Below are 13,162 nucleotides of genomic sequence, written 5' to 3'. Positions count from 1 at the left end.
AAGATCAATGAGAGAAATAGATTGCAGAAGGTTAATAAAACCCCAAAAGTCAGAAGCTTGATAAAACAAATGAACACAGTAATTAGGACTGTCCATAGAGATTCATGCGATATAACAGAAGTAAACAGAATATATTACTGTGCTGCTAAATTAATAACTGATAAAGTTCTACCACAGGAACATAGGGTAGCAAGGGAAAAGAGGGGCGAAAGCGAATACCACCATGGAAATATCAAATAGAGAAAACTTTAAAGCAGCTAAGACAAGAAGTGTCACTGTTAGAAGATTATAGAAGTGGGAATAGATCAACAAAAATACTAATAAAGATAGATGTGATAAAAGCAATGCACAGTATTAGAACAGATCAGGATCTATTATGCACTACTGGAGATAAATTAAAAATTTCAAAACAGGCAGAAAGACTTAGAAGATACAAAGATAAATATAAGGGAAAAGCACAAAATAAGCAATTTAGTGATGATCCAAAAAAAGTTTTATAGAGAATTAAGAAATAAGGTAAAAGGAATTGAAAGACTGCCAAAAAAGGAGGAAGTAGATACATTTTGGAGAAGTAGCTATGAAGATCTTGTGGAACATAACAAAGATGCTAAATTGGCAGAAGAAGTAAATGAAAGAATAAGAAGTTTAAAGGTACAGGATATATAATGGAATGAAATAACAGCCAGAGAGATTGAAACAAAGTTGAGCAAAGCCTCTAAATGGAAAATCCCAGGCCCAGATGCAGTACATAACTTTTGGCTTAAAGTATTAACTTCTTTGCATGAAGATTTAGCCATGAGTAAGAACTATTTATATGGGCACCCTGAACACACACCATATTGGTTAACAACAGGAAAAACAATGCTCTTACTTAAGAGTGAACCTGCAAGCTACTCTAATAATTATAGATCAATAACTTGTCTTCTAAGGATGTATAAACTATACACGGGAATTGACGCCAACAGAGTTTATAGTCATTTAGAAGAAAACTCAATTATGGCAGCAGAACAAAAGGGCAATAAAAGAAAGTCATATGGAACAAAGGATCATTTGTTGTTAAACAAAGTTATAGTGGAGAACTGTAAGAAGGGGAAGAATCTAAGTATGGCATGGATTGACTACAAAAAATCATTTGATAGTATCCCACATTCATGGATAAAAGACTGCTTAAAATTTATAAGATACGCCCTACACTGATTGACTACATTACAGTAACCATGAAACAGTGGCAGACCACTTTGCAATTAAGCCATTATAAAGGACAGATTATTACCCCAGGGATAAAAATTCGAAGGGGGATATTCCAACGTGACTCTTTGTCACTGTTGCTATTCTGCCTTGTCACTAATTCATTGAGCTGTTTACTTCTCATCTTCTCTTTGTCGATGATTTAAAACTGTATAGCTCATCAGATGAGGAACTGAAAGCACAGCTGCAGGTTGTCAAAACTTTTTTAGATGATATTGGAATGTCATTTGGTCTTGATAAATGTGCAAAAGCAACCTTTAAAAAAGGAAAACTGCAGCACGGGACAAGAATGTGATATAAAACAACTTGCACAAGAGAGAGCATATAAATATTTGGGAATTGATGAAGGATCAGCAATAAAACATGAACAAATGCAAATAAAACTCAGTAAGAAGTACTTTAGAATACCTAAATTAATCCTGAAAATAGCATTGACATCTAAGAACAAGATCCAATCTATAAATAAATTTGTTCTTCCTTTCCTAACTTATAGTTTTGGAGTGATTGACTGGTCCCAAAAATTATTGGATAGATTGGATATTAAAACAAGAAGGATGCTTCATGCTCACCAAATGATTTATAAAAATCAGTGTATACCAAGATTATATATTCCCCATTCCAAAGGAGGGATGGGCCTCCTTGAAATTGATTACATGTATAGATCTGCAATTATGGGACTCCACACATATTTACTGACCTCACAAGATCCAAATGTAGTGAATGTTTTGAAACATGAGGAGAATAAATCTAAGATGACATCTCTGCTTAATTTAGCAGAAGCATATTGACGTCAAGCAGGAATGGAAATCAAACCAGAAGTGGATAAAAACCAGACAGCAACTGAATTTGCTAAAAAACAAAAGAAAGATTATAAGGTAAAGAACCAGAAGAGAATGCAAGAAATGTGGAAAAAAATAAATAAATATAGCTGCAAGTATAGAAAACTTCTGGAAGAGCCTGATGTAGATCAAGAACGAATGCAGGAATGGTTAAGGAGAGGCGAATTCAAACCAAGAAATGAAAGGTTAATATTGGCAGCCCAAGACAGTGGGCCACATACACGCTGGTTTACAAAGTCCATTGAACATGTGTGAGAAACAGACATATGTAGGTTTTGTAAGACCAAATTGGGAACAGTCACACACCTTGTTGCTGGTTGCGACAAACTAATGGCAGAGGGACTCTATACTGAAAGACATAATAATGTGGCAAGACTGTTCCACTGGATATTGCGCAAGCATTATGGTATCAAAGTGGCTGAAAAACACTGGCAACATGAGCCACAAAGAATCATAGAGAATGATGAAGTTTATATCACATGGGATCACCCAATACCAACAGTCCAAAAGACAGATGCTAGAAAAATGGATATACCGGTCCAAGAAAAGAAGACAAAAGTAACATTGATCATTGAAATCACCATACCCAGTGACTACAGCGTCTTGTGTACAGAGAGACACAAAGTCATAAAATACCAGGATCTGCAGGCAGAAATGAGAGCCATGTGGAAGAAAGATACCCAGACAGTTCCAATAGTAGTAGGAACAACGGGTCTTATAAAAAAGAATTTACAATCGTATTTAGATATGTTACCAATTTATGTAACACCGTACAAATTGCAGAAGGAGTCATTACTGGGCGCACTGCGGGTGCTGTAAAGAGCACTTTTGGCTGACATCAAAGAGTGAAACAATATTAATTTCATGAACTTTAATAGTACTTTGACTTAAGAATTGGGTCCATTCCCATCATGTTATTAGAAAACCAAAAGACTTGGAGAAATTAAAAGCAGCAGAAACACTATACATATATATGCATATCATTAATAATTAATTATCACAAGTAAGTTTGGTTGAAATACAAAACATTGAAAAAACTCATTGGCAATTATGATTAATCACCATTAAATGCATCGAGAAAATGTAAATCAATAGACACTCATTTTCTTCAAAGCAGCCAATGTGTCAAATTATCACAGTCACACACTCACACAAACACACACACACACACACACACACACACACACACACACACACACACACATTCATTCAGCATGAATCATGCCTCTACAGATATTCATATACACACACACACACAGCCACATACAAACACACATTACCCCTCACCCCTGTAGCTTTGCTTGACTTACCTATATTGTGAGTTGACTGACAGAGGTGAATCTGTGAACACTGTCTTTTGACAACATTCACTTTTTTCTATTACCATAAAATTTTACACAGTCAAGTAATTTTGAAAAATTTCCAGGGAACATTAAGAAATAAATATGTATCATATTTTGCTGACTTCAATATCAACTATTCAATTGGATGCAGATTTATAAGATTTTAGCAGCGTTAAATCATTTTCACTATATGGAATTTGGATAAAATTATCTTAGGTTAGCCATTTGTTTGAATATTCTGCTACCTATGAACCTATAAACAATGATACACTGTTAATTGATTTCATTTATAAATTTCATTTCTTGTTAGTTTTTCTCAATCACATTTTCCATATGATTTGCATAAATTTAGTGTCATATTTCAGATAGTGGGTATCCACAGATGTTAAGTTGAAAGACTGAGCTCAGAAAGTTACATTTTGGCAGAAATACAGACATTTGTTGAAAATAATTAAACACACACACACACACACACACACACACACACACACACACACACACACACACACACACACACACACACACACACATTTATTTATTTATTGCATTTGTTAACAGGGAAAGTCCACTGGGCCTATAAAGAGCCCATTTACAGTGGAAGCCTGAGGAGAAAAGCTCTGCATTAATTACATAAAAAAGTAAAATAATAATACATTGAACAGAATTATTTGAGCAGTACATTCACATTTAAAGAAAACATAAATAGCAAAAATAGAGATAATGTTTACAATCAGGTACAAATGTGGCAGTAAAAGATGACAAGTATTTAAATAACACGTGAGAATAAATATTTCTGTAGAATGTTTTAGCAGAGTGGGTTGACTACATGGTAGAAAGGAGGTGGCAGCAGGGTTATAGGAAGAAAGAGTCAAGTTAAAGAGACAACAAGAGGTCAGTATGGTAGAGATGAATGAGAGGAGCTGTTTGGAATAGAATAGTTAAAGTTGAGACTGCAGAGAGAGAAGTCAGGAGGTGGGGTTATATGTTGAGGTACAGGAGCATAGCCAGTGGAAGGAGAGATGTAATTTGAGGGATTTTTTTAAAGGAGCCAGGGTTGCTGATAGTCTTGAGTGAAGGATGGAGATTATTCCACAACTTGGAGACATTATGAGAATATAACATTTGGCCAGCTGAGATCTTGGGTTTCTCAACAGTCATTAGCATTTTGATGCAGACCTGAGGTGGCGATTAGGGTGGTACATAGTCAGTATGGAGAAGAGAGAAGGGCATGTTTCAAGTCGATAGATTAACTTGTGAGCTGTAGTTAGCTGTAGATAAGTGAGATGGTGAGGGAATTCTAGTCAGTTTACATCATGCAGAGAGGAGCAGTAGTGGGTAGAAAATGTAGCATTCATAACAAATTTTGTGACTTTGTTGTAGCTAGAGTCAAGTTTAGTTTTTAAGGAGGATTGTAGATTGGTGAGGATTGGGGCACCATATAATAGAGTTGGAAGCAGAAAGGATGATGCCAGGGCCTTTTTAGTGGAGAGGCTAAGAAAACAGTTGTGCCTATAAAGGGCACCATGCTTTTGATGAGTTTTTATAGATGTGAAGGTCAAAGGTTAATGTGTCATCAATGTTGACTCCTAGCAATTTGCTACTAGGGATAACTTCGATGATAGTGTTGTTTTGGGAGTGAACAGTAAGTAGTGACTTTTCAACAGCAGTAGATTTTGTAGGGGTGAACGTTAAGAGTTTTATTTTATTGGGGTTGAGGTGAGATGGTTTTGAGACATCCAGGTTTCAGTGAAGGTAAATGGTTCTTGGGTGAGATGCTGTAGTACAGTGGCAGATTTTTAAGAGCAAATGATAGTTGAGTCATCAGCATATTGGATGACAGTACAGTGGGTTAGAGTGGTATGAAAGTTATTGACAAATATACTGAATAGGAGGGACCCAAAATTGAACCTTGGGCAACCCCTGTATTTGTATTGATGAAAGGGGAGGGAGAGTTCTGGCATATAGAAAATTGCTGCCTATTGCTGAGATAGTTAGTAAGCCGTTGTAAGGTAGGGGGAGATAGGCCCAGGTCAGAGAGTTTAGTGATAAGTAGGGAGTGGGAAATAGTGTCAAATGCCTTTGACTGATCAAGAAAGAGGGCAGAGACAAAGGAGCCAGCATCTTGAGCTCTATTTATTGTGTCTAAGAAGGAAATGAGGGCAGTGTTGGTGCTATGTCTGGGCCTAAAGGCATGTTGAGTGGGGGAAAGGAGCTGGTGTTTTACCAGGTGATTTAGTAGCTGGGTGTGAATGTACTTCTCTAGTATTTTAGAGATGAGAGAAAGAATGGTGATAAGATGGAAGTTTGAGATGTCGGGTTTGCAGCCGCCTTTGTGACGAGGGAGGACAAATGCCTTTTTTCCAGGTATGAGGTATGCATGATTCCTTGGACCTGTTGAGGAGAATGCTGATGGGGTAGGTAATGGAAGAGGCTGGAAGTTATAAGTATTCTGCAGGTAAGTTATCTGGGGCATTAGTGCATGGTTTTAGTTTATGAAGACGTTTTTGGATGGTAGATGTGGGAATAGGTGATAGTGAGAAAGGGCCTATATTATAAAATCGAAGTTACGGAACTTCGAATACCATATGGTCGACACCATATGATCGATGTTCCGTAACATCGAAATTAAAAAATAAATAAATAAAAGTAAGGAAACGTACCCTGATGGGTCAAAACAGGGGGGCAAGCCCCCCTGCACCCCACACCCCCCACTATTTAAATATACCAACTCTGAGATCGCACTTTAATGCACTACAGTGCGGAAAGGGAAGATTTCCCCCTCCTACACTGTTGTCCAATCTCAGACTTGATATATTTAAGTAACGGGGGGTGTGGTGGGTACAGCCCCCATGTAGGGGGGTGCAGGGGGGTTGCCCCCCTGCTTACAGCAAGTAGTTGTGTTTCCTGTTTTGTTTTGAGTTTTTTTATTAGATATTCGATGTTCCTGAACTTTGATGATATGGTGTCGACCATATTGTATTCAAAGTTCAGTAACTTCAAGTATCTAATATAGACCCAGTGAGAAAATAGGTTACATACCTCTCAACTGTACAGATTTTTGCAGAATGTCCAGATTTTTTGCCTCATAATTTTGATCTGTTTCTCATAAAATTGTGTTTTCTTTGCAAATCTTTGGAAAGTAATTAAGGGTTGAAGGCAGAAAATAATGACAGACATTTGAGTTTCAGACGTCATACCCCTCAGAAAATTCATGTTAATGCAAAAATCTTTTTTTCTATCTATTTTCCAAGTTTGTAAGAGCAATATTTAAAAAGTGTCCCTATTTTTGGGCCTTTTTCCTCCCATTACTTAAGGATTTCTCCAGATTTCTTGATCTAAGGGGTTGTGAGGTATGTAGGTAGAGGATTTGAAGAGGTATGTTCTGATGATCTTACTGGGTTGATGGGTGGGAAGGTAGTGGTATGTTTGGCAATGGTGTCAATGAGGTATGTCTTAAAGAGTGAGGCTAGCTCTGAGGGAGTTTTTTTCTGGGTTTTGGCATAGAGTATTGTTAGTATCTGGGTGGAGTAGGGAGTTAATTGCTCTCTAGAATTTCTTGGGGTTTTGTCTATGCTGGTCTTGGATAGCTTGAAGGTATTCTTTTTTTATTTTTGACAACTAAGCATTTGGCCTGATTACAAAGTTGCTTGTATTGCATGAGGTTGGAAGGTGTTTTATTTTTTGCCAGGCTTTCCAGGCTTTGTCCCTAGAAAGCATAACTTGCTTTATGGACTTTGCAAGCCAGTTGGCATGTTTTGCTTTAATTCTTTTTTGCCAGAGTGGGGCAAGACTATTTAGGATCCTGAGATATGTAGAATTAAAGAATTCCACAGCTTCACTGACTGGAAGAGATTTTAGAGGACTCAAGTTAGGATGTCATTGAAAGTATTTGGGGGAGATGTGGGATAGATCTCTGGTATGCCGATATTGGTGAATATTTGCTAATGAGGTGGGCTGACATAAATGCTGGAAAGTGGTCGCTAATATTGTCAGAAAGTGTGATGGAGGAGGTAATTTTGTCAGCATCAGTAACCAAGATCCAGTCCAAGATTGAGCCTTTGTTGTTTTTGTTGTCTGGTCTGGTGATGTCAGAAATTAGCTATATGTAAATGTGAAGGTTGATATTAGTAGAAGAGTTATTATTGGACATATCAAGCCAATTGATATTAATGTTGCCTAGAATAATAGTTTCATTTTTTTTTATGTTGTTAGTTGTCCAGGCAAAAATTTATTCTAGAATAGGAGTATTCTTCCCTGTGGGAATGTATATGACTATGATGCAAAGGTTTTTGCAGTTGTTTAGGTTTAGGAAAGTGACAAGCAACTCTGCCATGGAAAAGAGGGGAATTGGTTTAGAATAGGGAATTACTGTAAAGGTACTTGGGAATAGTAAGGAGTTGCCTCCACCTTTTTTGTGAAGTCTGTTAGTTCTGAGGCTGGAGTAGTTGGGAAGTAGAAATTCAGAATCTTTCATATATGGTTTTAGCCAGGTTTCAGTAATGGTGGTAAAATCAGGTTTGTGTTGACTTAACCATGCATGTAGTTGTGGAATTTTGTTTCTAATGCTTTGGAGATTAATTGTGCTGCATTTTAGGGATTTAATTGAATTAGGGCAGTTATGATAGGGATGAGATAGGCCAGGGTTAGGGTGTATATTACCACATAGAACTAAGTTGCAGAGAATTGGGAAGTGCTAGGTAGGGGCTTCTTTTTTAGATTGTGGAGTTATTTATGGACTTGGTAGTGAGGAGGGCTGTATTGTGTGGTGAGGAGGATCAGTTTCTTTAGTAAGATTAAGTCAGTTTTATGAAAACTACAACAGATTGCAGAACAGCTGTGGAGGGTGTGAGAGAAGGATGAAATAAAATGAGAGGGTGGGGAGGTAGATGAGTAGCCTGAACTGATGACAGTCTTAGAAGGAGAGAGAGGTATAAAGTACAAGTGAGGAGAAAGATGTTGAATATAAGAGGCATAACTGTGTAGTATTTAATGAGAGAAGGTTAGGATGAGAGTTGTGCTGTGAGAGTGATGATAGGTTGTATAGGTAGGACTGCGGGAGTTTAACAAGAGTGTTAGAATTTGGAAGTAGAAATGTTAGGTTAGAACAGAGAAGTGTGAATCTGGGGAGTTATGGGTATTTGGAGGCGGGTTTAATGGAAGGTTGTGGAGTTGGGATAGTGAGATGAGGTGAGAGTAAGAAGAGAGGAAGGGGTGGAGTACATACACATACACACACGCACTCATGCATGTGCACACACACACACACACACACACACACACACACACACACACACACACACACACACGCACAAAACATTTCATGTTTTGTTGACATACCAGTAGAATCTGGGTATTTTTTATTTCATTTTGCTTTCCTTTATTTTTCTTTCTTTCTTTTTTCATTTATTTATATTTTCTGGTGTGATATCTCCTCTCTGGACCAGTAATCAAACAGTCTGAATCCTCACCACTGACACTGGAGAGGGATGGTCACTTGGAACAAAAATATATACACACAGGGAATACACTCAGTCTGGGGTTTGGATTTCTCTCTGTCTCCCTCCCGGTCCTCAGTAAGGCTCCCCACTGGCACAGCTATAGAGTCAAGTCCTCAGCTGAGTGTCCAAGCCAAGTCCTGCAGTACCCTCTCTGTGAAACCAGTGCTTTGTGTCCCTGCTCCAAACAGCTGACACACACACTTTTTGCGATTTTATTTTCACACTCACATACCCCCCACACACACACATGCACACACACACACACACACACACACACACATGCACACATACACATGCACACCTGGGAAAGGTTGGCACAGATTTACTATTACTAGCTATGCCCCCTTCTACCCAGACTATAAGTTAGTTAATGCCACCAGCACTCCAAAGCCAACTATTCTAAGGCTCTTACAACAGTTCCCAATTATACTGAGTGAAATTAATATTAGTACAAATGATAGATTTTGACCAATGCAGTAAGGTATTCAGGAGTGGCCACAGAGTCACAAATAGATATGAGTACCCTCAAAGGTTAAAACATTCTCTGAAGGACCAGCTGCAATGAAAAGTTTAAATATATTTAATAATAAATAATAAAAGAACATGAAAATTCTAAATATCTATTTGCAATAAACACCAGAGCTTCAATCACAGGAAATATTAAAGTAACACAGATGAATAGATTCTCACAGATACAGAAAAATAGTGCTTAGCTAATCTCACTATATTTTTCTGACTGATCTAAAGAATTACTATTCACTGGTCACTTACTACAGCAAGGCAAGATGAAGTAGGTGAGGGTCCTTCTTTGCCAGGTTCCAAGAACACACCACCCTGAGACTTCTCTTTCATCCGGTATTAAAACATCATTTTTGTCCTAGATTACAGAATGACATCACATACATCTGGTCATCTGACTTCTGGTTTCCATGCTACCCCCATTGCTAGAAATTGAACCAGAATTGAACACATATGTGTTACCATACACACAGATAGAGAACTATAGAACACTTCCGCTCTTCCTGTAGGAACTAATAAACCATTCTCTGGCACAGACATTTAGTCTCTGGCTGCAATCAGAACAGTAAGATGCAATCTTTATGGCCTAAGCCAGGTAATTTAATTTCAGGATATTTTTCTAAAAATTAGCAGGGCCTGAACTTAACCTCTTGTCTTCTAGTATCCTCTATTAAAACATATACATTTAATCAGTTACAATACAATCAGGACCCACGATTGGTATATTTTTAAACACAAGTAACTTTACAAATACATTTTTCAACACAAGCATCTGTACAAATCAGTTTGATATACAAATGACATAAAATTATTTACAAAATTCCACCTAGCTGTACTGGCATATGTTACACATCCACTAGCCTACTTCTGCTTTGCATCATCACATCTGGACTCTTTTTTATTTTCCTTTTTTTTTGCAGTTCTATATTTTTCTTTAAATATTTCTGGAAGTTGACTGCACAGTCTTCTTCCACTGTAATCAAAAGTAAGATGTTAGACTTCTCTGGTGGAATTTAGGTGTAGCCAGAAATGGAAAAGTACAGTGCATCTCCTTTTAAGGAATGTTTGTGTACTGCCAATGTAACATATCACAATAGCATGACTACAATACAGTTATGATAAGAAAAAATAAAAGTGTTGTTTATTATAAATACTGGCACACTTGTTGCTCTTCCACATATGTGTCCACAATCCATGGAAGATGTTTGCCACTAGTATTTGTCAAGCCTTCTTTACCATGTTTTCACTGAGTATGCGGACCTTTGAATGTATTTGGTATGGTGAGTATGAATTTTGCTATTATGTGCAGCCTATGGTATGACTGTACACAAGTGTGACATGCAAGTAACACCAGTTTGTGTTTCATGTCATGCATACACAGATTGCCTAATGTTGTAGGTTTTCGACCTGCACTCCACCACCCTTCTCTGATTTTCTTCATCCAAACATCAGAATGTGTGTGTGTGTGTGTGTGTGTGTGTGTGTGTGTGTGTGTGTGTGTGTGTGTGTGTGTGTGTGTGTGTGAGAGAGAGAGAGTGTGCATTAGCAAGCCCATTTCCCATGTTTTGTCTCCTAACAATTATACTGTGTTGATTTTGTAATTCAGCAATGCCGCAGTTTGTCTATTTATGAATACCGCTATGCACCATCTGCTCAACATCTCCTCCCCCAACTTAGTAGTATCCAAAACCCGGGTGTCTTCAGGTAACTGCTGTGCAACCCTCCACCAATAGAAACAGATATGAGTGTTATACACTACACCACCTTCTGATAATGTCTGTTTCTTTACCACGGTAGTGATGGCTTTGTATTGTCTAAGTAGATTTGTACTTCCCTTAACCAAACTTTAGCTTACTGGTATCTGCTTAGTAATAATAAGATGAGGTCACAATGGCATCTGCAGGTTATATTGCAGTATTATTTCTCTCATCCCATAGCAGCTATGCTAATGAAAAAGTTGCTCTTGACATTTTTGAATTGTTCTCATAACACAGTTCTTAAAATGTTTTGAACTTGTTACACTTTTCCTTCCCTTACACCTACACAATTCTGAAATTGATATTTTAATTATTTTTAAGCCCACTGTTTGTGACTTGTTAAATGAGTGAATGCATTGTATAAGTACCCATCAATAGCAGGGACGAATGGAATCATATATAAATGTAAGGCATGTTGCGAGAAGTCATGAATACGCTCTTCCTTTGATTCAAAGCACTGCTGTAAAGTATGGAGTTAGACATGCTTCCTATACAAATATGAAGCAAAAAGTTTGGATATGGAATAATTAGTGCCTGTGTTGTTACGCACTGTTTGGGATGGTGTGCAGCACAGTCACTGTAGACATGAAAGGCATTGCACAATTGGAGTGAATTCTGCAAGTTGTTCCTATAGCATTAGCGGCTGGTAGCTATAAACCTCTTCTAATCTTTTACGTCTAGCAGCATTGCCCACTGATGTGATTGATTCATACAGAAGAAAGATCTGGCAACATACACCCATTTTCTTATTTGTCTTCAAAATTCTGCAGGTAATGACAGCAGTCTGAGAGGTCACTCTAGGAGTCAGATGTGACTAGTAAGAGACAGAGAGAGAGATAGAGATAGAACTAGTGAAAAGCACATAATTTTTTGTTTTTGTTGTGTGTTTACTTTGAGATTTGGATTATGAAATGCATGTTAATAGTACCTGTCTTCATTCATTCCACATTAATCTCAGTTGTGATGTTCATGCATACTTTAAAACAAAATTATCCTCTGCTGATAGCCTGATTATTCATTAATCAATGTTATTATTTATGGATTCCATATCATAAGACTGCTAAATGCATCCTTCCATCTTGTTTCTTTTCAGACATACTTCTTGTTAAATGCCCTGTCTCCATATATAAAAGTAAGAGTGAAGCCAGCAAATTAATATTATTGGACAGAACTGTCGACTCTTGAAGCCAAAGTTACTGTGATCATACCAATTTCATCAAAGTTATAGCAATGTTAATGAAAAAATATAGAAGTATTTTTAGAAATAATTTCTGGTGTGTTTTGGTATAACCTACTTATATGCTCATACAATTAAGCTGATGTCATATTTAATAACTTCAAAATGAAGCCTTGACTGGGCTTTTTACAATATTTTGTATGTACATGTTCATTAATAATGAGAACATTTAGAATTATTTAAAATAACTGAATAATTGTTTATTAGTAATGAGAAGATAATTTAGCATAAATAAATAAATGCTCATGAGACTGAAAATGGTTAAAAACATGTTCTAATAATTTGCCATTTTTATATTTTATTGGACTTTGGAGAAAAATAGAGGTGGTAATGGGTGAGTGTATTATTTATGTTTCTCTAAAAAGCAGTACGATTTATGTATGTATGTAAACACAATAACACACACACACACACACAATCTACCCCCCTCTCTCTCTCTATATGTGTGTGTGTGTGTGTGTGTGTGTGTGTGTGTGTGTGTGTGTGTGTGTGTGTATGTAGATATATATATATATATATATATATATATATATATATATATATATATATATATATATATATATATATATGTATATATATATATATATATATACCTGGAGAAGCAATGTGATAAAAATATTCATCAGATGCAGTCCATAGACATTTGTGTCTCTTTTTTAAGCATATTGCTATGCAAATGTGAATATTATAACCTTAAATAGCAGACACCCTGATGACAATT

The 13,162-nt window shown here is 36.9% G+C and overlaps 1 protein-coding gene across 2 annotated transcripts in view; it reads left to right on the top strand.

The window, feature by feature from the left end:
* The window catches only part of LOC122794810 (IgGFc-binding protein-like), a 159,056-nt gene extending 146,169 nt beyond the window's left edge, over window positions 1–12,887 (top strand). For both annotated transcript variants that reach the window (XM_044063421.1, XM_044063420.1), the window contains one exon: window positions 12,298–12,887. In XM_044063421.1, coding sequence (XP_043919356.1) covers window positions 12,298–12,360 — 63 coding nt within the window. In that variant the 3' untranslated portion in view covers window positions 12,361–12,887. The remainder of the gene's footprint in view (window positions 1–12,297) is intronic.
* Window positions 12,888–13,162: the final 275 nt, after the last annotated feature.

Source organism: Protopterus annectens, chromosome 2.part1 (assembly GCF_019279795.1).
Source record: "Protopterus annectens isolate FY-2018-M chromosome 2.part1, PAN1.0, whole genome shotgun sequence".
Lineage (NCBI taxonomy): Eukaryota > Metazoa > Chordata > Ceratodontiformes > Protopteridae > Protopterus > Protopterus annectens.
The sequence above is the reverse complement of the archived record's forward strand: the minus strand, read 5'-3'. Positions and strand labels throughout refer to the sequence as shown.